The sequence below is a fragment of the Microcaecilia unicolor genome, chromosome 5 (genome assembly GCF_901765095.1).
Source record: "Microcaecilia unicolor chromosome 5, aMicUni1.1, whole genome shotgun sequence".
In the NCBI taxonomy this organism is placed as follows: domain Eukaryota; kingdom Metazoa; phylum Chordata; class Amphibia; order Gymnophiona; family Siphonopidae; genus Microcaecilia; species Microcaecilia unicolor.
Genome location: NC_044035.1, coordinates 296700858 through 296724852, shown reverse-complemented (window position 1 = coordinate 296724852; position 23995 = coordinate 296700858). Strand labels below are relative to the sequence as shown.

The following is a 23995-nucleotide window of genomic DNA, read 5'->3' as shown; positions in this document are numbered from 1 at the left end:
CTATTTCTTTGACTTTGAACACAGACATCTATATAAGTCCACCTCTGAAGGCGCAAAAAAAGTGTGATACATACAGCACGGGCTTACTGCTCACTCTTTTGGGACTACCGCCAGCCCAACGTGGCCACTGGCAGTAGTCCCACCCTCAGCGTGCGGCATTTCTGGGAGGGAGGGGAACCCCGGAAATGGCTTGTACAGCGGTAACCCGGCAGTAATCAGGCATCGCCACGTGCTGCCCGGTTACCGCCAGGTTAGCGCTGGAGCCCTTATCGCCACTTCAATGGGTGGCATTAAGGGCTCCCCATCACATGGCCATGCAGTAAGAGTTCCATTACTGCATGGCCATGTGTGCCTGGAATCTTTTTACTTGCTGCGGTAAAAACGGCCCTGCGCGTGGGAAAAATAGCCCCTACTGCCAGCGCAGGGCCCTTTTTTCCCACAGCTTGGTAAAAGGGCCCCTGAAGGTACATACTTTTATCCACATGTCATACTATCAGGCCCCCCCCAAAAAAATAAATAAATGCTGTCTTACATGCAGAAATGCCTTTTAAAATTACTGCTGTGGAGGCCACAGCATTCTTTCTGTCTCTGTACATGATAATGTTGTGTTTATGTTCTAGAAAATACTCTCATATAACAGAAACTTTCTTTGTTTTTTTTAATTATTGAATCTGAAAACAAAAACATACCCATCAATCAAAGGGGCCTCCTCCATTAATTCCAGTGCCTTCTGAAAGTTATCAGAGGAAGAAGACACAACAGCTGGAAGCAGAATCCACAGAAGAAATCTCTGAGTTAAAGAGCTCTCTCTCATCCACAACATGTTAATTAGGTAAATGTTCAAGTTCCTGGTAGAAATTATGTTCCTTCTATTTTGCCTGTGGTTTGACTGTAGCATCTGGTCACACGTTTGTGGAGTGATGTGCTCTAAATGAGGATAAAAGACAGAAATTTAAAAACAGCAAATTAGAGAAGAGGTATATATTACCCTTTAGGCCTGCATAAATGACAGTCCTGACTTTAAATGGATATTTTACCTGTTTAAGTTAAAACTATGTGTTCAGCTACCATACCTAAATGGATAGAGCTGCTATATAGTGAGCACATTTCACTAATTAAAAATACAAAGGAGAAAAAGGTATGCTGAACACCAACACAATTAGAGTCTTCAGGCTATTGGATCCTCACCCTTTCTTAATCACTATGTTATCCAAGACTATCAATTAGGCTGTTTCTACCTATAATATTATTCTCTCCTCTGCTCTGGACACTCTCTCGCTTCTTCCAAACTCTGTACTGTAAGGTATACCAAACTCCAGCCTTGGCTAACCTCCAGAATCCACCTCAGACATTCCTGTGCCTGCAGTGCTCAGCGCCTTTGGCTAAAATCCTGCACTCGTGCTGATAAACAGAAAAATAATCTACTGATCTTTATGCAATGACCATGAGGCATATTTTCAAAGCACTTTGGGAGGCTAAGTTCCATAGGTTTCTATGGAACTTTGGGAGGCTAAGTGCTTTGAAAATGAGCCTAATAGTCTTTCAGTATTGATCCCTAAGGGGCCCTTTTACTAAGCAGCGGTAGGGCTACTGCGTGGGTAGCGTGGGCGCCTGGTGGTAATTCTGAGGTTAGCGTGCGCTGTTTCCCATGGTAGAAACTAATTTACTACTTTCTACTATGGGGGCATTCCGGGTGGTAATTGCGAGTGCAGCCACATTGCCGCATGCTGCCTAATTACAGCACGGATAGCGCATTTGATCTTTCCGCCAAGTAAATAGGTAGCGGTAAGGGCTCAGGCAGTAAATACTCATGCATCATTTACTGCCCCATTTTAAAAAGGCCTTCTTACCCGTCACAGTAAAAAGTGGCCCAGCGCATGCCAATTTCACACATCCAAACTAGCGCAGGCCACTTTTTGCTGCAACTAATAAAAGGGCCCCTAAGTAACTGAAACTTCCCCCTCCCTGATATTTCAACACCAAGGTCTGCGTTGACTTTCAAACACTGACCACAGCAGTTACATTTAAACCAGGACACTCAGTACGAGGTGGAAGCGACTATTACGAGGTGGAAGCGACTAGGTTTAGACTTATGGGGACAATTGGTGGAAAAAGGAGGCTTTATAGCTTTTGGAGAATTGGCAGAAACATACCACTTGCCTTCTAAGGATAATTATGCTTATTGTCAACTTATCCACTTTCTTGGCACCAAGGGAGTCAGGGATAAATTGTTTAGAGAAGTGACATTTTTAGAGGAAATGTGTGTAAGAGATCTGGGTTCTAAGGGCTTGATATCCTTGTTATACAAACATCTGAGGGATTCACTCCCGACAACCAGTAGACACCGCATAAGTTGGGAAAAAGAATTAGGCACCTCATATGAAGAAGGGGAATGGGAGCGTATGGAGCGTGCTTCGGCTTGTGTCTCCCCTGCAGTTAACATTCAAGAAAACACTGTTAAAGTACTGTACCGCTGGTATCTAACACCAGTACGTCTGAATCGAATGTTCCCAAAGGTCCAACCTTTGTGTTGGAGAAATTGTGGCCAATTGGGCACCTTAGGCCACATTTGGTGGACATGCAAGAAGGTTAAGGCGTTCTGGAAAGCGATACAGAACAGACTTCAAAGGTGGGTTGGATCTAGTATTCCTTGGGACCCGGCAATATTTTTGTTTAATCGGCCTATTCCAGGGATACCTGCAGAAGGGAAGGCATTGGCGCGGGCTTGTTTTTGTGCAGGTCGTGTGATCATTGCCAGATCCTGGAAGCAGTGTCATACCCCTTTAATAGTGAAATGGATATATCTGATGGAGTATATAGCTGAACAGGAACGACTATTGGCACAGGAGAGAAAAGCAGTGCCAAAGTGGACGAAGATATGGACCCCTTTTGTGTCGAAAGAATAGTCTCTGGATACGTCAGGGCATGTATTGATTCAAATGTATATGAACCTTGTGGGGGCGGGGGGAGTGGGATTAAGTTACTTAGTTTATGCTCTATTTAGTATCTTTTTTCACTGTACTTCTAATGTTTAAAAAATGACTGGACTATATTTGGTTGATAATAGGGGTTCCTGCTTTTGTAGGACCTTTACTGCAGATGAATCTAAAATGTGTGACAATGTTCTGCCATATTGTTTTCCACAATGTATGTTTGCTGGATTCATTAATAAACGTCTGGTTTAAAATTTAAAAAAAAAAAAAAAAAACCAGGACACTCAGCACTGGTGCTGAATCTCCAGGTATGAGGCAGATGCCAGACGTTACTGCTAATATTCAGTATATGGACATGTTAGGGCAACTATTTGGCTCTCCCAGGGGCCCTTTTACAGACCAGGGACTACTGCCAGCCCAACGTGGCCGCCGGTGGAAGTTCCAGGTAGTGGAAGGTAAATAAAGTGTAAATTCTTAAGAACATGTAACATTTTGGGGCATTATAAGTCGAATCATATCAATAAGTACATAAGTATTGCCATACTGGGAGAGACCAAAGGTCCGTCGAGCCCAGCATCCTGTTTCCAACAGTGGCCAATCCAGGTCACAAATTATTGAACAGTACCTAGAGAAGAAAAGATACAACTAGAATTTAGAAGAGGAAGAGCAACAGAAATTGATATTTTTGAATGGTAGGTGAAAGAATTATTTAAATGAAAGTTCTGTATCTTTGTTTTAGTGACTATACCCAGGATGTCATAATATTATTATTATTTTAATTTAGCTCACACCATTTAGTAGTAGCTCAAGGCAAGTTATATTCAGGTACAGTAGGTAATTATCTGTCTTCTAAGGATTTATAAATTAACCGGCCAATATTCAGAGTGATTTATCTAAACAGGAAAGGCTCTTGTCCAGTTAAATCACTCTACCTGTCCCAGTCATTGATCTACAATGACACTTAACCAGAGAGTGCCACTGAATATCAGCACAATCACGGCAACTCTTTACTTAGTGCTGGGACAGTTCATGTGCAGAGTTATCTGAGTGGAATGGAGAAAGTAAACACAAATTGATTGTTTACTCTTTCAAAAAATACAAATAGTAGGGAAACACCATTTACTTTGTAATACTTTCAAAACAAATAGGAGAAAATATGTTTTCACTCAATGCACAGTTAATCTCTGGAAGATGTGGTCAAAACAGCTAGTATAGCTGGTTTGGAAAATTCCTGGAGGTAACGTCTATAAACCATTTATAAGGCAGGCCTCAGGAAAGCCACTACTTATTGTTGGGGTAGTTAGCATGGAATCATGCTGCTTTGTAGGATTCTGTCAGATGTGTTTTGTCAGTAGGGTGATGTATAAAGAGGATTGAATTTTGGTCTTTGTTTAAAGGGACTATGTATCAACCTGTTTCTAATATCCAGGCAGATGCCCACCTGAGCACCAACAATCATCAGACAGTATGGTTTTATAATACAACTGAAGCAGTCACTGAATTAAATGGTACCCATGACAATGGTTGCTTTTTGTGCCCACTTCCTCTTTTGAGTTAATGTATTAACATAGAAACAGAAAATGATGGCAGATAAAAACCATATGGCCTATCCAGTCTGCCCAACCATACCAACTGCTAATCTCTGCTATCCTTTCCTTTAGAGATCCTCTGTGCTTGTCACATGCTTTCTTAAATTCAGATACAATAATACTTGGCTCTATCACCTCCACTAGGAGGCCATTTCTTGGATTACTGTACTTCTCAGTCTATCCCCTTTCATCTTCATCATTTGCTCCCTCATTCCAGTGCTTATTTTCAATCCCCATATGCTTTATCATGAAGGCCACTGACCACTTTAGCAGCCATCCTCTGGACTGACTCCATCCTGTTTATATCTTTTTGAAGGTGCAATCTCCAGACCTGTGAATTCTAATCTAGGTCTCACTAGAAATTTTTACAGACACTTACCATCTTCTTTTTCTTGTTAGCCATTCCTACTGGAAGACTAACAGACTGATCAAAAACAGAAGCATGGAAGCTCTCCAGGTATCAGTACCCAAGGCAGTCATCCTGCTAGGCCATCACTGGTGATAGCCTTGAAATCAGCTAAGACAGTATGAAGAGACAGAAAGCTTAGAAGTCTGAGGTGCTCATTTTCAAAGCAGATGGACACCTTAAAATGTTTTAAAGTCCATCTGCTAAAGATGTCCAAATCCTGATTTAGAAAGTCAGAATTTGGACATTTCACACTGCAGTTTATCAAATAGCAAGGGGGTATGTTGTGCGCATGTTTGGGACGGACTAGGGAGAGCTCAAAAGTAGGATGTCTAACAGTGATTTTCTAATGGAAAGAAACGTCCATGTCTAAAAAGGACATTTTTATCTTGACCTGTTTCAGTTGTAGCATGATATGATAAATTTTCAAAGTTATTAATTTTGCTGGATACAGATATATAAAAGTGTTTTGCAAAAGCTTTGAAAATAACTTGCTCAGAATCAGAAGGGAATGGATCGGGTAGTAGCTTTAGCCTGCCATGAACAATGGTGGATTTTCACTTTACAAACTATGAACCCTAAAGGACTTAATGAGAGCATTGAATGGAATACTATTATTTGATTTGTTTCATCCGTATAAACTTCTATTATGTCTGTGCGATCATAGGCTTTGGTAAAATCTTTTTATATAAAGTTTGTTATTGCAGTGACATCAGTAAAAGACACTTCCGGTGCGAAGTTTTAATAGGGGCGCCTATATAAGCTACAATAACATCTGTTAGAAGGGTCTCACAGTGTATTCTTGATATACAAATAAAGAGTGAGGACAGCCTTAACCCTAGTCCCTGAAGAAAGTACTTGAAACCCGCGGAGTTGGGCAGTTTCAGGGGAAGGCGGTTGGACATTTACAGTTTTGCCCTCATTTTCAGCAAGGCAGCTTTAAGAAAGATAAGTGAATTGTGATTTGAATAACTACGCCATTCTTGTCTCATTTGATGACACCAGGTGCAGGTTGAAACAAGTGCTATTAATTTGGTATCGTGGAAGATACCATATTAATAGCACTTGTGTGGTTTTTTTGTAAAGTAAAAAACACAAAAAAAAACCTTAAAATAGTAACCCGATGAAAGAAGTGCTATACCACCAGTTAGCAGTACTATTGTCTGCTTAAAAGAGTGGGTAATATCTGAGGGTACGCTACAAAAATATAATATATTTATGAATGGCTATAATATTTGTGACACTGAAGTATTTCTTGGTATAGATAGCAGTAGTCCTGGTTTCTATAGTAATCATATAATTGATTGTTAACAGCTTATTAACTAATTAATTTGCCTGGGTTGCCCAAATTTGGGTACCATATATATAATTTGGGGGTATGAGTTGTACCATGAACATAGCAGTGTGGTGTGGTGTTTAGAGCAAGGGAATGTTGGCTGAAATATCTGCCACAATAACAGCGTGATTCATTGTTCTTCTACAGCAGCAGGAAGTGTCATAAGTGCTCTCCAGTGGTACATGTTGCCGCTCCTTCTCTGGTCACTTTCCTGCAGAAACAGCTCTCAGCAGCAACATGAACCGAACTTACTTCAGGGTTTGCAGCTGCCTGCAGATGCCACCAGGGTGATCAGCAGTCTCTCCCCCTTCAGACTACAACAGCTATGGGAGCTGGATGAACTCCATCTGTTCTGTGCTGGCCTAACTATTCCTGCCAGTGGTCTGATTAAACAGCTGATCAGATTATACTGGAAAGATAAAAATTACATCAGGACAGCTTTTCCCCTGCAACCAGACTTCTCTACCAGCTTATGGCATGCCAGCCCTGAACCTCAGGAGAACCAAGGGGTACCAACCCAATATACATTTACCCCAATTTTCATCTTTTTACATATGGGGGTAAATATTCAGCACTCTGATGAACACATTAAAGAATGTGGATAAATTATAAATGTTTAACTTATTTTTCCTTACACTTTCAGCAACCATAGCAAAGTCTTTTCTTATTACTTTTATTTACTTAGATAAAGTAGTGTGGTTGCCATGTTAGTCCACTTTAAAGGTAATAAATAGAAATACAACAAAATAAAACAAAACAAAGGAAAATCAGGTAATGTCTTTTTTATTGGACTACAAACAGTATACAGTGAGAATTTGTACACCTCCATTGGGCAAACATTGGGACCCTTTTACTAATCAGCGGTAAGCCCAATGCGGGCTTTCCACTCACTAAACAGGAAGTATCGCCGGGCTACCGCAGCATATCTGGCATCATATCCGGCACTGCAAAAATATATATTTATTTTTGTAGCGCCAGAGTGTACTCAGCGGTAATCGGGCAGTGCCGTGTGCTGCCCAGTTACTGCCGGGTTAGTGTGGGAGCCCTTACCGCCACCTCAATGAGTGGCGGTAAAGATTCCTTCCCCTCCAAAATGCCACGTGGTTACTTGCTTAAAGGCAATTTCCTGCAGGAAAGAGAGACTTGCCTTTTACCCACTGTGGTAAAAGGGGGCCTCGGCGTGGGAGAAAAACACGCACCGATGCCAGCGCAGGCCCTCTTTTGCCGCAGCCTAAAGGGGCCTATTATAAGGTAAAAGCTAATTCATTTTTATTTGCATTTTTATTGTTATAGCTCTATACTGCCAGGTTACTGATTTTGTTCTTTCCTGTACTACATGCTTTATGGGCTTAATTGTTTGATGTTTTGTCATCTTTTGTGGCTGTAAGTTTATGTATTTGCATGGTTTACATTTCTCCCTTGATATTTTGATATATTTGTTTTGCTGTATTATATCATAGGTTTCTATTTATTTGTTATCACTTCTATATCTTTTTTAACATTTGTATGGTATTTATGTATATATGTTTTTATATAGACTCCTGAGGAAGGCCTTTTGAGCCAAAACATGGCCCATGTCTTCGTTGTTTGTTCTTTGTAGATATGAATTAAAGAACTTTAGTGCACTATTAACCCTTCAGAAGCTTGTCAAAAAATGTATTGTTAGTCCAATATTTATTTCTATTTATTACCTCTGTTTAGATATTATTCATATATTTTATACATATTTTCAGCCAAGCTATGCATTCAAGTCTGAGTGCTGAAACTGCTGGCATAATGTTATATGGAAATGCTTCTTGGGGTGTCTAAGATGGAAAACTCCTGCAGAGTAAAAGGTGAAACTAAACTGCAAGATGACAACTGGTTGCAGATTAGCAAAGCTAGAAAGATCTATACCCCAGCTTCAGGAACTGAATAGCTAGTTAAGAAACCCTAGAAGTGTAACAGGAGGAACTGGAACTCACAAACCCCAAACCTACAGGATTTGCAATCATTGCTCATAGGAAGTGAGGCGTAGTGGTGGCTGAACATTCCCGAAGAGCGTGGGAAGTGTGTTGCTGGGTACCAAAATCTAAGTCATTACAGCTCTACTGTTAAGACTCGGCATGACTAGTGACTATTATCTAATGCAGCTCATTCATGATGACAAAAATGCTGCTGCTAAACTCCCTTCCCCCAATAAAAAAAAATCTAAACTGACTTAGGGACTCTTTTACTAAGCAGCGCTAAAAAGTCTTTCCTGTGCGCTCAGGCCACTTTTAGCACTGCCAACAAATGGCTGATTTTTCTATTTTTGCAATAATGGCCATGCACTAATTGTCTCATTAGTGCGTGACAGAGGCATAGCCAGACATCGATTTTAGGGGGCCTGAGCCCTAAGTGGGGGGGGGGGGGGGTCACTTGTTGCCCCACCTGCCTGCCACTCTCAACTCCCACCACAACCTCACATACCTAGGCTGGTGGCGATCCTAAAGCCCACCAGCAGAATCCTTCCTGAAACAATATTCAGTGCTGTGATGCCTGTCCCGCTTTCCTGCCCTGACACGCAAGCTCGGTTTTAGTGAAATTGAGCATGTGCAAGCCTGACATGAACACGGGGGAGGGGAAAGCAGGACAGGCAGCCTGGTGCTGAATATCACCGCAGGAAAGCTTCTGCTGGCAGGGATCCCTGCCAGCCAAACCAGCAGACTTTGGGGGCCCAAATCCAAAATTGAGGGGGCCCAGACCCCCCCCCCCCCCCCCCCCCGTGGCTACACCACTGGTGTGTGTGAGCACTTATTGACACCTATTTTGTAAGTGGTAAGGCCTCATGCGTTAAGCATGTATTAATCGGTTAGCAAACAGCAATGTAGCTGTTATCCTTAATGCACTCAATCAAGAATAAAGGCCAGGCAGGGGCGGACTGACCATTTGGGCAACTGGGCAATGCCCAAGGGCCCAGAGGCTTTAGGGGCCGACGCTCTCCCCCTTCCCCCACAACTGCCGCATACTACAGCTCCACGGTCCCACCTTGAAAGCCCAAGCCCTGGTGGTCTAGTGGCCTCTGTGGGGGCACATAAGAACCACATTCTTTCCTGCCCACTGCCGTTGTTCTGTCCGGCGCTGCCATGTTTTAGAAATGGCTGCCAAGACTCCCTGCAGTAGTCTCGCAAGACTGTCGAGACTCACGAGACTACCACAGGAAGTCTCGGCGCCCATTCTGAAAACACAGCAGCACCAGGAAGAATAGTGGTAGTGAACAGGAAAGAGTGGGATTCTTTCCTGCCCCAAAAGAAGCCACTAGACCATCAGGGCCCTTCAAGGTAGGACCAGGAAGGGCCCACAGAGGCTCAGGGGACTGTAGCTTGTGAGAAGGGAGCTGCAGCAGTAGGGGGGGGGGGCTGTAGTATATTGGAGGGGACGGCGGCAGTGCAGTGGTAGGGGGGGCAGCAGGCAGCAGCCAGGGGGGCCCAATGACCCTTACTGCCCGGGGGCCCAGATCACTGTCCCTGAGGCCAGGGCAGAGAAGCTCAAAGTCTACAAATGAATGTAAGGCTGTGAAAATTATTTAAATTTACATTGTTGCTTCCTGGAACATGGGATGATTTTCCAAGGGCTACTGGAGCACAGATGGCACCTCCTCAAAGAAGAGGCTAAGTATCTTCTAGAAAAGAATGGCTATCCCTGCTACTTCTGGAGAAGTAAAATGTTGGGTGGAGTCAAGAATAATAAATCTGGGGGAGGAGGAAGGAGAAATCCCATTATGTGGGCCCACTAGTGTTAATCTGGCTCTGAATACCCCACAGCTTGTGTATACTCCAACTGCGACAAAGAGCAGAAACCAAACAGCAATCATCACCAAAAACAAATTAGAATTACAACAAGGGTGGGTGGGAAGGAAGGTTGCTTCCAAGGAGCAGGGAGAAAAGACCAGCAACTCAGGGTAAGCTTCAATAAATAATACTGTGCACAGCCCTCCTCTTGACCCCAGCAGAACCAATCACAGCTCCAGGATTCAGCAGGTCTTTATATTCAAAATTAAAGTAACCACCTCCCGCTTTCGATATCTGGGCATAATTGCTTCAAATCGCCTAAATCATCTATATGATCTTAATTATCTGCAGCTTTTGCACTCCTTACCTCAGAAAGATCTTTCTACTGAATGTCCCAACTACTTCTTCTCATGGTTGGGGAGAATTTGGGGAGAATTTCCTAAAATACTTTCTTTTATTTATGATCTTACCAATCTCCATTCCTAGGAATTTCTTTTATGAAATTAAGATTATACATTATGGGCCCTGTTTACTAAGCCACGCTGTGGGCACGCAAACATTTTAGCGCACACTAATGCTAGAGACACCCATAGGCATATAATGGCTGTCTCTATTGTTAGCGTACATTAAAAAGTAGCACGCCCATCTTCTTTTTACCCCCAAACAATTAGGTGGTCTAGACCTACCAAATTTACAATGGTATTTTTGGTTTTCCTGTCAGATTTTAGAAACACCCATAACCCACCCATTCCATGTCCACTTTTCAACTAAACGGCTTAGAATTTACACACACCATGTTACAGAATACACATAGACAGTTCTGCGCATAAATTCTAATTAATGCCAATTAGTGCTGATAATTGGTTGTTAACATCCAGTTAGCTACGCTGATTAGCTTGTTAACCAATTAGCTTATATACATTGTTATGGAACAAACTTTGATTTCTGCACAAAAATCTCAGCACAATATACAGAATGCCGGGGCATATGTGTTATTATATATATATAACATGTAGTGTTTGTGGATTATATCCAGAAGCATAGCCAGGTTCAGCCAGGTTGATGGCGCAGGGGGAGCGAGAGCAGACTTCCGCCGGTGCCGGTGTACATTTGCAGTGCTGCACAACAAAAAAAAATAGGCGCTGGCACCAGCAGAACTCCATTTAGGGGAGAGGCCGCTCCCCTGGCACCCCACCTAGCTACGCCACTGATTATATCTCTTTTACTGATCACCTAGCTCTCTTACTTCAAGTATGCTTCTCCTCCATGTTCTCACTTTTTCTCTTTCTCTCATATTGTTGATGCCTATATATACAGAATTGGTTATTGGTTATATATTGCAGCCTTCCTCAATGATGCTTGCATAATTTACAATGTTTTTTTATTTTATGTATTTTTGATATGCTGCAGTGTTCTTGTTTTGGTTACTATAATAAAAAATTATTTGAAAAAAAAATTAAGGTAACCAATGTGGCTTACCCACTCAACTACACATGCTCACCCCCCCCTTCCACCTCCCCTCCACTCCACTTCTACCCTCAGCTTCTGGAAGGTAGCTGAAAATTCCACCCAAAGCAAACCCATCTTGAGGCGAGTTGCCCCTTTCAAGGTTAACCTGGTCCCTCGTGACCAACACTCGTACCAATTGCTTCCTTCAGTTAACAGGGTGAACCACCATAAAGAGTAAGTTCTAAAAATTGCTAAAAAGAAAAACATAGCAATACTTACTATGGTAGACATGCCTCAGAACATCTTTCTCTTTCAGCAAGTTTCTCCTTTCCATGAATAAGGTTACACAAAGAGGAAAAATAAAAGCCAAGGCATTTGAATATTCTGAAACAGGATGTTCTTATCTCTAGCTCAGCCTCATGCAGCCACATGCACACAAGTGATAAAACTTATCAGGTAATGAAAAGGCATGCTGGGCTCTGTAGAAAATAGGTCTCATCAGTCTTTTGCACCTTGAGCTTTTGCAGGGATAGCAGTCTAGGTACTGCCTGTGGAGAAGGCAAAAGCATTGATCATCATCAATGAAAAGGAGAAAATATTATTTTTAAAATGTCTCCAAGCTTTCACGAGCAACTAATGTTGCAATCCAATTTCTGGAAGATTACTTTTCAGAAATGTTAGCATTTCTGCCTGTGTTTGTGGTGTCTTTCAAGTGAGGCAAGCCAAGAAGAAGAGAAAACAGTAAGAAGACTGATACAAGCTGTGCTGACTGGCAATCTTTGTGTGGTTCATTCAGATCAGCTATCAACAGCAGAGGCAAAATACGTAATCAGTTTCAAGGGAGGGCTTTCTGTGTTTCTGGAACTATTTGACTTGTGTATAGTTTTTCTAAATTATAAGTACACATTAAGCCTGGAGTCATAGTTGTCAGCCTCTTATTGGTCATTTGGTACAATAATATTTTTAAAAAGCAATCTGGAGAGCAATCAGACAGCTAAGAGAATATCAGATATAAACGGGAGCATGCACAGAGAGAACTGGCTGTTAAACCCAACCTGGACATGCCTCCCCATGCAATAATAGTAAAATTGCTGTGGTTTCAAGAAGCCAACTACATGTTACACCTTGCCCTGCATCAGCAGGAATGTATTTTTGAACATCATAGAATTTGAGTCTTTCTGGATTGAAGTTTAGAAATGCCACACTGTCGTAGAGATCTGCTGCATTAAAAACATGAGCTCACAAATAGAGGGGAAGGAGCAGGGATATGGTACCTTGCAACGTTCATGATGAACATGGATGGTAAACGCAACTATTTGCAATCGTTTCCTGAAACTCATGCATGCTTTTATGAAAATTGTGGACTTTACTCTTCAGCAATGCAACTTGAGAACCCCCCCCCCCCTAAAGAGAACTCCACTCATAAGAGAACTCAGAGCTGCCAAGTTATCCATTCCAGGAGGGAGACTTTTTGGCTGGTCCTGGTTTTAAACTTACATCCAAAAGTGTAGTATTTGTAGGTGTCCATTGAACTCAGTGCCCCAGGTCCCATGGTGCACTAGGATAGGATTGGCAGAAATACCAAGCGAGCCTTCTCCAGAGTAGCCCCCACACTCTGGAATGCACTGCTTGAAAGGCTCCACTTAACACAAGAATATCTCTACTTCAGGAAGCAGGTGAAAGCTTGGCTCTTCAACCAGGCCTTTAATGGAAGAAGTAACTAATTTGTTAGTCTCACTCACACACACAAGGAGTGACACAGGCTGCACATACTGCAGCAGGACATGTTTATCAACTCCTACCCTAGCTGAGATAATATTTAACCATCTCTCTGACCTCAGATGCAACTTTTTTTCTAACTGTTCTTATTCTCTTACCTACCTATATGTTCCATCTTAGCTTTACCCTTCACTATCAATTAAAATGTTCTATTACGTATTGTGTTGACATTATAAGTAGTATACCATGTCATACTTTATATTGTTATTTGAATACTTTTACTGCTGTAACTGCATATTGCTCATGTTTGATCTATTCTTACTGTATACCTCCTTGACAGGGGGATGATCAGAAGCAAACGCCGGCGCTAGAGGCTGTTAGCGCCGTACTAGCACTGGTGTTTGCTATTGCCCCATGATGAGAGTCCCCAAGCGCGTGAAACAATGCGCTCAAGGGCTCTGAACGCAACTAGCATGCAAATGCATGCAAAACATGGCTAAACATATTCACCCCCAATGATCAGCGACCAGCGCGCCAAAGATTGGGTCGCTGGCTGCGGCAAACCCTATCTGGCGTTAGGGTTTGCAGATCATTGGGGAGGAATGGTGAGCCCTGTCCAGCATGCATTTCCCAACAAAGCAAACCTGGACCCCCCAGTGACAGGGGGCTGGAAGTCCGGTGGGTCTCCAGCCCCCCTAACCCCCCCAGCAAAGGTTCCCTGGTGGTCCAGTGATCAATCTGCCCCCTCCCTCTCTACCCCCCACCCCCTACCTTGTGGGTTGGAGGAGGGAGGTAGCCTGCCTCCCTCCTCTTCCTTCGACGTCGCAAAATGGCGGTGCCCAGCCCTGCCCCGTGTATCCTGGGATGCGCTGGGCGGGGCTACACACCATATAAGGGAGATCTCTGGACCACCAGGGACCCTTTGCTGGGGGGTTAGAGGGGCTGGAGACCCAACGGATCTCCAGCCCTCCCTGAACCTAGGGGGGGGGGAATCGTCGGGGGGACCGAAGGTCCTGCAGACCTCCAGCCCCCTGTCGCTCGGGGGGGGGGGGGGTTGGTTGCCCACTGGGCCACCAGGGACTGTTTGGGAAATGTTGAGAGAAGTTAGGGGGCAGGGGTAGTTGGGACCTGATGGTCCCATGGACCTCCAGCCCCTGTGTTTGACAGGTTTGAGCTTTTGACAGCCCAGACCTGTCAAACAAGTGCGGGACGATTGTGCTGAGCACATGCTCAGGCACAAGTCTCAAGTACTTCTACCCCATGCATGCTTAAATTTGCATGCAATTATCTCTGATCATAGGTCTAATAACACCCCTTTCTGTTACAGCGCTATTTTAGAGGACTGTTTGGAACTGCATGGGGCTTTTGATCATCTGCTTGTAAGTGAATTCCTTCAAAAAGGAGATAAATAAATCCCAATAAATAAATAAAATCCAGGACTGGCCAAAAAGTCTCCCTCCTGGAATGAGTAACTTGGCAGCTCTGTGAACTAAGAACACGAATTTTCAAGTGTTTAAGGAGCACCTGGCTTGAGGATACTCCTGCATTCCTGCTAAAGTGGGGGCCCAACAACTAGGAGTACCTAAGCAGCTCAATGTGCCCAGAGGTGAAAGTGAGGCAGACAGAAATGATTTGAGGAGTCGGATAAAGAATCACATGGCAAAGGACTGGAATCTGTCCATTCTGTGAGCAGTTGGCACAGCGCCCAAGAGGATGTAATTCTATCAGAATCTGAAGTTATTGGGCAAGACTGAATGTAGGCTAATATATGCAGAGAACTCTGAGGGTCTGGTGAAGGTGGTATATGATTGCACTAGGGCATTTCATCTGTTGTGTTCTTTGTATCTTTGTTCTGGGGAGGGGAGGGGGCATGATGTTTTCATTGTGCAAAAGTGTAAGTGAGAGTGGGAGTGGGATGTTTGACCACGGAAAAGAGTCTTTTTATCTATAAACAAGCTTTTTAATATTCTTGTCTCCAGGATTTGAATTTCCGTGGTCAAACATCCCACTCTCACTTACACTTGTGTTTTCCCGTGGGGAGTTCGAGTTCTCCGCTTGGCTGCGGATTCTTCTGTTCATTGTGCAGAAGGAAGGAAATTGGGTGTGTGAGTGGGGGTGAGATAGGGGATACAGGAAGGGAGGTGAAGAATAATTTAAAATCACAAGTTTACTGTAAACAAGGTAAATACATTTGATGGAGTCCTCTAATTATTGAAGATTGTATGATCTCATATGGGGGGAAGAGTGATTTTATGATTGCTACATAGAATATGGGGCGGTAACTCAATTTGATAAAAAGGAATACAAGTTTTAAAGCAGTTGAAGGAGGAGGTCTATAAAATAAAGAGTGGAGTTGAACGGGTAGATGTGAAGCGTCTGTTCACGCTTTCCAAAAATACCAGGACTAGGGGGCATGCGATGAAGCTACAATGTAGTAAATTTTAAACGAATTTGTAATTAAACTCTGGAATTCGTTGCCAGAGAATGTGGTAAAGGTGGTTAGCTTAGCGGAGTTTAAAAAAGGTTTGGATGGCTTTCTAAAGGAAAAGTCCATAGACCGTTATTAAATGGACTTGGGGAAAATCCACTATTTCTGGGATAAGCAGTATAAAATGTTTTGTACATTTTTGGGATCTTGCTGGGTATTTGTGACCTGGATTGGCCACTGTTGGAAACAGGATGCTGGGCTCGATGGACCTTTGGTCTTTCCCAGTATGGCAATACATACTGTAAGTACATAAGTAATGCCATACTGGGAAAAGACCAAGGGTCCATCGAGCCCAGTATCCTGTCCACGACAGCGGCCAATCCAGGCCAAGGACACCTGGCAAGCTTCCCAAACGTACAAACATTCTATACATGTTATTCCCGGAATTGTGGATTTTTCCCAAGTCCATTTAGTAGCGGTTTATGGACTTGTCCTTTAGGAAACCGTCTAACCCCCTTTTAAACTCTGCCAAGCTAACCGCCTTCACCACATTCTCCAGCAACGAATTCCAGAGTTCCCTCATAAGTACTTATGTACTTATGAGGGCATTGATATAGCTCTCCTTCAAGAAACCAAACAGGAAGGTATAAAACTGAAGCAGGGACCGTGGGAAGAAGTGTTTCAATTTTCTTATGGGTCAAAGAAACAGGGGGTTATGACTTCAATTAGAAATATTGTACTGTTCACCTTGTTGAGACTGGTGGGGATTCTAAAGGTAGGGTGAGTGAGTGAGTAAGTGAGTGAGTGAGTGAGTGAGAGTGATGAGAAATTTGTCAGTAGGGATGTTATGATATTCTCTTTGCACACTCCTAATGGATACAAAGGTTTTATTTTTTTCTGGAAGTGGGGGGGGGGGGGGGAAGGTTCCAGTTAAAGCAACAATTAGCAATGGGGAGGTTATGTGGGGGGGATAACATGAATTATGTGTTACAGTAACTGGATCGATAGGGAAGTCATCCCATCCTCCTTATCATTTTCGTTGCCCTTCTCTGCACCTTTTCTAATTCCAATATTTCTTTTTTGAGATACAGCGACCTGAATTGAACATAATATTCGAGGTGCGGTCGCACCATGGTGCGATACAAAGGCATTATAATGTCCTCATTTTTATTTTCCATTCATTTCCTAATAATGCCTAACATTCTATTTGCTTTCTTAGCCGCAGCAGCACACTGAGCAGAAGGTTTCAACATATCATCAACGACGATGACTAGATCCCTTTCTTGGTCCGTGACTCCTAACGTGAAACCTTGCATGACATAGCTATAATTCGGGTTCCTCCTTCCCACATGCATCACTTTCCACTTGCTCACATTAAACATCATCTGCCATTTAGACTCCCAGTCTCGTAAGGTCCTCTTGTAATTTTTCACAATCCTCCCGCGATTTAACGACTTTGAATAACTTTGTGTCATCAGCAAATTTAATTAACTCACTAGTTACTCCCATCTCTAGGTCATTTATAAATATGTTAAAAAGCAGCAGTCCCAGCACAGACCCCTGGGGAACCCCACTAACTACCCTTCTCCATTGAGAATACTGACCATTTAACCCTACTCTCTGTTTTCTATCTTTTAACCAGTTTTTAATCCACAATAGAACACTACCTCCTATCCCATGATACTCCAATTACCTCTGGAGTCTTTCATGAGGTACTTTATCAAACGCCTTCTGAAAATCCAGATACACAATATCAACCGGCTCACCTTTATCCACATGTTTGTTCACCCCTTCAAAGAATTGTAGTAGATTGAAGAGGCAAGATTTCCCTTCACTAAATCCATGTTGACTTTGTCTCATTAATCCATGCTTTTGAATATGCTCTCTAATTTTGTTCTTTATAATAGTCTCTACCATTTTGCCCGGCACTGACGTCAGACTCACCGGTCTATAATTTCCCGGATCTCCTCTGGAACCTTTTTTAAAAATCAGCATTACATTGGCCACCCTCCAATCTTCCGGTACTACGCTTGACTTTAAGGATAAATTACATATTACTAACAATAACTCTGCAAGTTCATTTTTCAGTTCTATCAGTACTCTGGGATGAATACCATCCAGTCCAGGAGATTTGCTACTCTTCAGTTTGTAGAACTGCCCCATTACATCTTCCAGGTTTACAGAGAATTCATTAAGTTTCTCCGACTCATCAGCTTCGAATACCATTTCTAGCACCAGTATCCCACCCAAATCTTCCTCGGTGAAGACCGAAGCAAAGAATTAATTTAATCTCTAGCTACGGCTTTGTCTTCCCTGATCGCCTCTTTTACTCCTCGGTCAACTAGCGGTCCAACCGATTCTTTTGCCAGCTTCCTGCTTTTAATATACCTAAAAAAATTTTACTATGTGTTTTGGCTTCCAACGCAATCTTTTTTTTTTTAAGTTCCTCTTAGCCTTCCTTATCAGCGCTTTGCATTTGACTTGATATTCCTTATGCTGTTTCTTATTATTTTCAGTCAGTTCCTTCTTCCATTTTCTGAAGGATTTTCTTTTAGCTCTAATAGCTTCCTTCACCTCACTTTTTAACCATGCTGGCTGTCGTTTGGTCTTCCATCCTCTTTTTTTAATACGCAGAATATATTTGGCTTGGGCTTCCATGATGGTGTTTTTGAACAGCATCCACGCCTGTTGTAAATTTTTGACCCTCGCAGCCACTCCTCTAAGTTTTTTTTCACCATTCTCATTTTATCATAGTCTTCTTTTTTAAAGTTAAACGCTAACGTATTTGATTTCCTATGTATACTTACTTCAAAGTTAATATCAAATCCAATCATATTATGATCAGTGTTATCAAGCGGCCCCAGCACCATTACCTCCCGCACCAGATCATGCGCTCCACTAAGGACTAGGTCTAGAATTTTTCCTTCTCTCGTCGGCTCCTGTACTAGCTGCTCCATAAAGCAGTCTTTGATTTCATCAAGGAATTTTACCTCCCTAGCGTGCCCCAATGTTACATTTACCTAGTCAATTTCGGGGCAATTGATATCACCCATTATTATTGTGTTGCCTAATTTGTTGGTGTCCCTAATTTCCTTTAACATTTCTGCATCCGTTTGTTCATCCTGGCCAGGCGGACAGTAGTACACTTCTATCACTATCCTTTTCCCCTTTACACATGGAATTTCAATCCATAGGGATTCCAAGATGTGTTTTGTTTCCTGCAGAATTTTCAATCTATTTGATTCAAGGCCCTCCTTAACATACAATGCTACCCCTCCACCAATTCGATCCACCCTCTCATTACGATATAATTTGTACCCTGGTATGACAGTGTCCCACTGGTTATCCTCCTTCCACCAGGTCTCAGAGATGCCTATTATATCTAATTTTTCATTTAATGCAATATATTCTAACTCTCCCATCTTATTTCTTAGGTTCCTGGCATTCGCATATAGACATTTCAAAGTATGTTTGTTGTTCCTATTTGCATCATTCTCAGTACTTGACAGTATTAATTTGCAATCTTTTGTCTGTTTTTTATTTTTATTTAATGACACCTGATCTACTATGATCTCTTTTGCAACCTCACTATCAGGATACCCTAGCTTCCCTGTTTTGGTGGTATCTTTGAAAGATACCTTATCCTGAACCATGCGCTTTTGAGCGACTGTCGGCCTTCCCCCCGTTTCTAGTTTAAAAACTACTCTATCTCCTTTTTAAATGCCAATGCCAGCAGCCTGGTCCCACCCTGGTTAAGGTGGAGCCCATTCTTTCGGAATAGGCTCTCCTTTCCCCAGAATGTTGCCCAGTTCCTAACAAATCTAAAACCCTCCTCCCTGCACCATCGTCTCATCCACGCATTGAGACTCTGGAGCTCTGCCTGTCTCTTGGGCCCTGCGCATGGAACGGGTAGCATTTTAGAAAATGCTACCCGTGAGATTCTGCATTTGAGCTTTCTACCTAAGAGTCTAAATTTGGCTTCCAGAACCTCTCTCCCTCATTTTCCTATGTCATTGGTACCCACACGTACCAAGACAGCCGACTCCTCCCCAGCACTATCTAAAATCCTATCTAGCTGACGCCTCAGATCCACCACCTTCGCACCAGGCAGGCAAGTCACCAGGCGATCCTCACATCCACCAGTCACCCAGCTGTCTATATGCCTAATGATTGACAACAACCAAATACAGACTCCTGAAGCAGGCACTTTTTGCAGAAATACTGTACCCTGTCAAGTCATGCTGTATCAAGCTATTAAAATAGAATAAAGTGTCTTGTTATCATTCTTCATCTCGTCTCTGTGATCCTTTGGAAGAGTCTTGTTGATCACGCTACTCTCTCCTCACTGAAATATTTAATTTTTAACATGTTTTTGTTTTTCTGTATATAGACCTCTCATGTAGGCATTTGCGGAAACATGGGCTGTGTCAGATCCATGGATAAACTTTGCTTCCTCCTTTGATTGACTCCACCTTTGTTATCCATCTGTGGACAGCTTCACGGTTCTGTTACAAAGTTATATGTCGATAAATTTAGATGTTTTTGACCATGAAAGAAATTTAGTTCATAAAATAGCAGAAATGTTATTAGCCTTGAATTTCTGAGGTTTTTTCCTCTTAGTAGAATAACCATTTTCAGCCTTTGCATTATTTATATATTTTTGTGCACATTGGCAGAACCATAATTCAGAATTTTGGCACACAATAGTAATACTAATGCAGGATTTATATTCATCAAATTATGTTTACAGTCTAATGCAGGTTGCACAAGAATGTACTAGAGATTTCTAGCATGTCACACTACAAAATAACAATCCATTCAGACATATGCAATTTAAGATCCCCCATATTTATATTCTATTCTATTCTATTCACGGTGCTTTTATTCTGCTCATTTCCATAAAGATTCTAAGCGGATTACAAGTAAGAAGTCAATACATATTGCTGAGAATTACATAACCTGAAGCATAATCTAAATATGGATTGACTAAACTAAGCCTTAACATATTTAGAAAATAAATGAGATTCAAAGATTTATGAAAAGGAATATAAGAAGATATTGTTCAATTTTTTTATGGAACAACAAATAATCACCTATGGACCAAATTTCAAGCAGCAAGGTGTTCCAAACCAAAGCTGCTTCATAGCAAAAGATTAAGATAATATTTTTAAAATACCTTATCCCTTTAACATCTGGGAAATATAATGACAAAGATTTCCCAAGTCTTAACTTTCTTGTGTCATTTGGAAATACTATCATTTGGCTCAAGTACAGAGGAGCTTGGCTGTACACTGTTTTAAAAATCAAATAACTAAGATTAAACATAAAAGGCAGATTCAGTAAATGGTGCCTGAAAAATCAGCACAAAAAAAACACTGAAGCATTATTCTATAAGTAATGCCTAAAGTTCAGCGCAGTTTATAGAATAACGCTAAAGCATTATGTTACATGTAAATTTAGGCAAGCTCATTTGCATCACCAAATGTGTTGCAAATGCCCATGCCTAAATTTACACATGGAGCACCGTTATTCTGTAACTACGCACGTAACTCAAAGCCACACCCCCGTTTCCTCCCAAAATGCTCATGACTGTACCCTTTCCATTCCACCTTTTTTTGAGCCGCATTTAAAGTTTGGTGCGAATCCTGTGCCTATCTTTACGGGCATAACACCCAATTAAATCTAATTAGTGCCACTAATTGCTTCTTAAAAGATCAATTATTGGCACTAATTGGCTCATTATCCTATTGAATTGCCTGTGCTTAATTGCTTCTCCTGGCCACTGAATATTGACCCCTTTGAGTATAAACATATGCATTCATCCCTAATCCTCTTTAAAAATGTACAAATTAAAGCAAAACTCTCATTAAGAGCAAAAATCCTTTGAATATTGGGCCACTATTTCTACAGCCAGACCTATTTTAAAGTAATACAAAATCCTATCATAAAGACCCTCAGAAGGGTGCTAATTTCCTGTAATTCTCTGGGTACTGACTGAATATAGATTGTATTCATCTGTTTTCTCATGCTTCAAAGAGGTTCAGGTGGGAAAGGGTTCAAGATGCCAGTGAGAATGAATGTATTGAGCATCTCCCTGCTGAAATGAAATTAGTTTCCTTAGTATTTCATCATTTTAGTGTTCTCGTCAGCCATTTTAGCCCAAAGGAATGGGAAAAGGGGGGAGGAAGATCCCCTCCCTCCAAGACTTCTGTAACTCTCATGATGCAGAAATATTTGAATAACTTTGACAGCCATGCTCCTGGAAGTACAACCCAACCAGCTGAGGATGATATCTCCTTGTTACCACCACACATAGATTATAGGATTGTCGAATGATGGGAATGCTGTAGAGGAAGATGAAGTAGGATTATCATCTCCCTGAATGGTGCTTGCATTAGAGAAGTGGAATCTACAGTACTTGCTAATCCAATAGATTTAAGGAAAGACATTGACGAGGAGAGTGTGGAAGAAAGCCTGAGCCCAGACGGTGAGGCCATGGAAGCTACTAATGAAAATAATATCATTACAACTGGTCAGTTTGGACATATGTAGGGGTGGAGGGGGTTAAAGGGTATTATTATTGTATTAAACAGGCACGATGTGGTCAATATTCATCTAGCAGCGGTGTTTTGCTAATGGTTGCTGGCATTATTCCTGGATATCTAATGCCGGGCCATGTCAAGGCTTTGGCATTGAATATCCATTTTTTGTGGAGCCAGCCAACATATAGCCGGTTAAGTTGATATTCAGCACTTAACTCACCATGGGTTACCGCATAAAGATATGACTGTTTTATGTGGTTCCATTTATGCAGTTGCCCTGGGCAGTTAAGTTTTCACTTAGGTGCTAACCACTAAATTTCAGTGATGATAACCGGTTAAGTGCCACTGAAAATTAGTGGACAGACCCGAACAAGCGATTTAAGCAATCAGCAGCAGGGCCCACTTTATTCATATGGGCCCTGCTACAGATAAACTCGAGCTAAGCTTTAGTAAAAGACCCCATTACTAGTTTTGTAACTATACAAAACAAAAGGAGTGATAGGGAATCTCCCTAAAATATTCCCCACTGGAAATTATTTTAGGTATGAAAAGTTGTTCATCTTCATAATGAAGATGGAATATAATTTGCCACTTTTCAAGGTAAATTTGGAGGGTCATAATTGAACGGAAACGCCTATCTCCATGGGCGTTTATCTCCGAGAACGGGTCTGTGAAGGGGCGGGCTGAACCGTATTTTCGAAAAAATGGACGTTTTTGAGCTGGGCGTTTGTTTCTTTTAGCAATAATGGAAACTAAAAACGCCCAACTCAAAAACGTCCTAATCCAAGCCATTTGGTCGTGGGAGGGGCCACGATTCGTAGTACACTTGCCCCCCCTGATATGCCAGGACACCAACTGGGCACCCTACGTCAGTGCGGTGGACTTCAGAAAAAGCTCCCACATGCATAGCTCCCTTACCAAGGGTGCTGAACACCCAACCCCCCTCCCCCAAAACCCACAAATGTACAACACTACCATAGCTCTTAGGGGTGAAGGGGGCACCTACATGTGGGTAAAGTGGGTTTTGGAGGCCTCCCATTTACCAGCACAAGTGTTACAGGTGGGGGGAATGGGCCTGGGGCCACCTGGCTGAAGTGCACTGCGGTACCCACTAAAAGTGCTCCAGGGACCTGCATACACGCAGGCCTCTAGGACTGGTTGCTGCTATATAATCTTGGCACACCAGTTGACACCTGAAGACTAATCTGTACGAAAACATCCTTTATTGGAATAACCGCCTTTACTCACAGTTAACTGCAGATCAGAGGTTGTGCCCCACTGGCAACGAGTCTCCCTGGTACTGAGATGAACAGTAGGTCAGAACTGGCAGAATGCTGTACAATGCCCTCATTCAGCCACATTCAAGGGAAGAACTAAGTTGTCTAACGTGGCTAACACAGGAAAGGGAACTAAAACTGACTTACAAAAATGGCCACTACCGCATGGACTACAACAGGAAAAACAACAGGGCACACTGACCTAGTAGGCAGGGGGAAAAGCACCATGGGAGAAGAGCCTACCAACTACCAACATTGTGAGACTGTAACACAAGCTAATGAAATCATGGAGCCCAATACCCTAAACCCACCACAATGCAATGCTGATGTGACCCTGTACTGCACCCGAGAGCCACATCTGACCAGGGAAAGGCTGTGACAGGATCGAACACATTCTGCTGTCATGGAGGTGGGTACGGCATTTGAGGCTGGCATACAGGCTGGGAAAAAAGTTTTTAAAGTGGGGTTTTTTTTGCTGGGAGGGGGTTAGTGACCACTGGGGGAGTCCAGGGAGGTCATCCCCGATTCCCTCCAGTGGTCATCTGGGCAGTTGGGGCACTTTTT

The 23995-nt window shown here is 42.4% G+C and overlaps 1 protein-coding gene across 1 annotated transcript in view; it reads right to left on the bottom strand.

Annotated features, from left to right (window-relative positions):
• LOC115470780 (dipeptidase 2-like) overlaps positions 1–12220 on the bottom strand; it is a 94942-nt gene extending 82722 nt beyond the window's left edge. The window contains 2 exon segments of the mRNA XM_030204306.1: positions 690–927; positions 11745–12220. Coding sequence (XP_030060166.1) covers positions 690–927; positions 11745–11799 — 293 coding nt within the window. The 5' untranslated portion in view covers positions 11800–12220.
• Positions 12221–23995: the final 11775 nt, after the last annotated feature.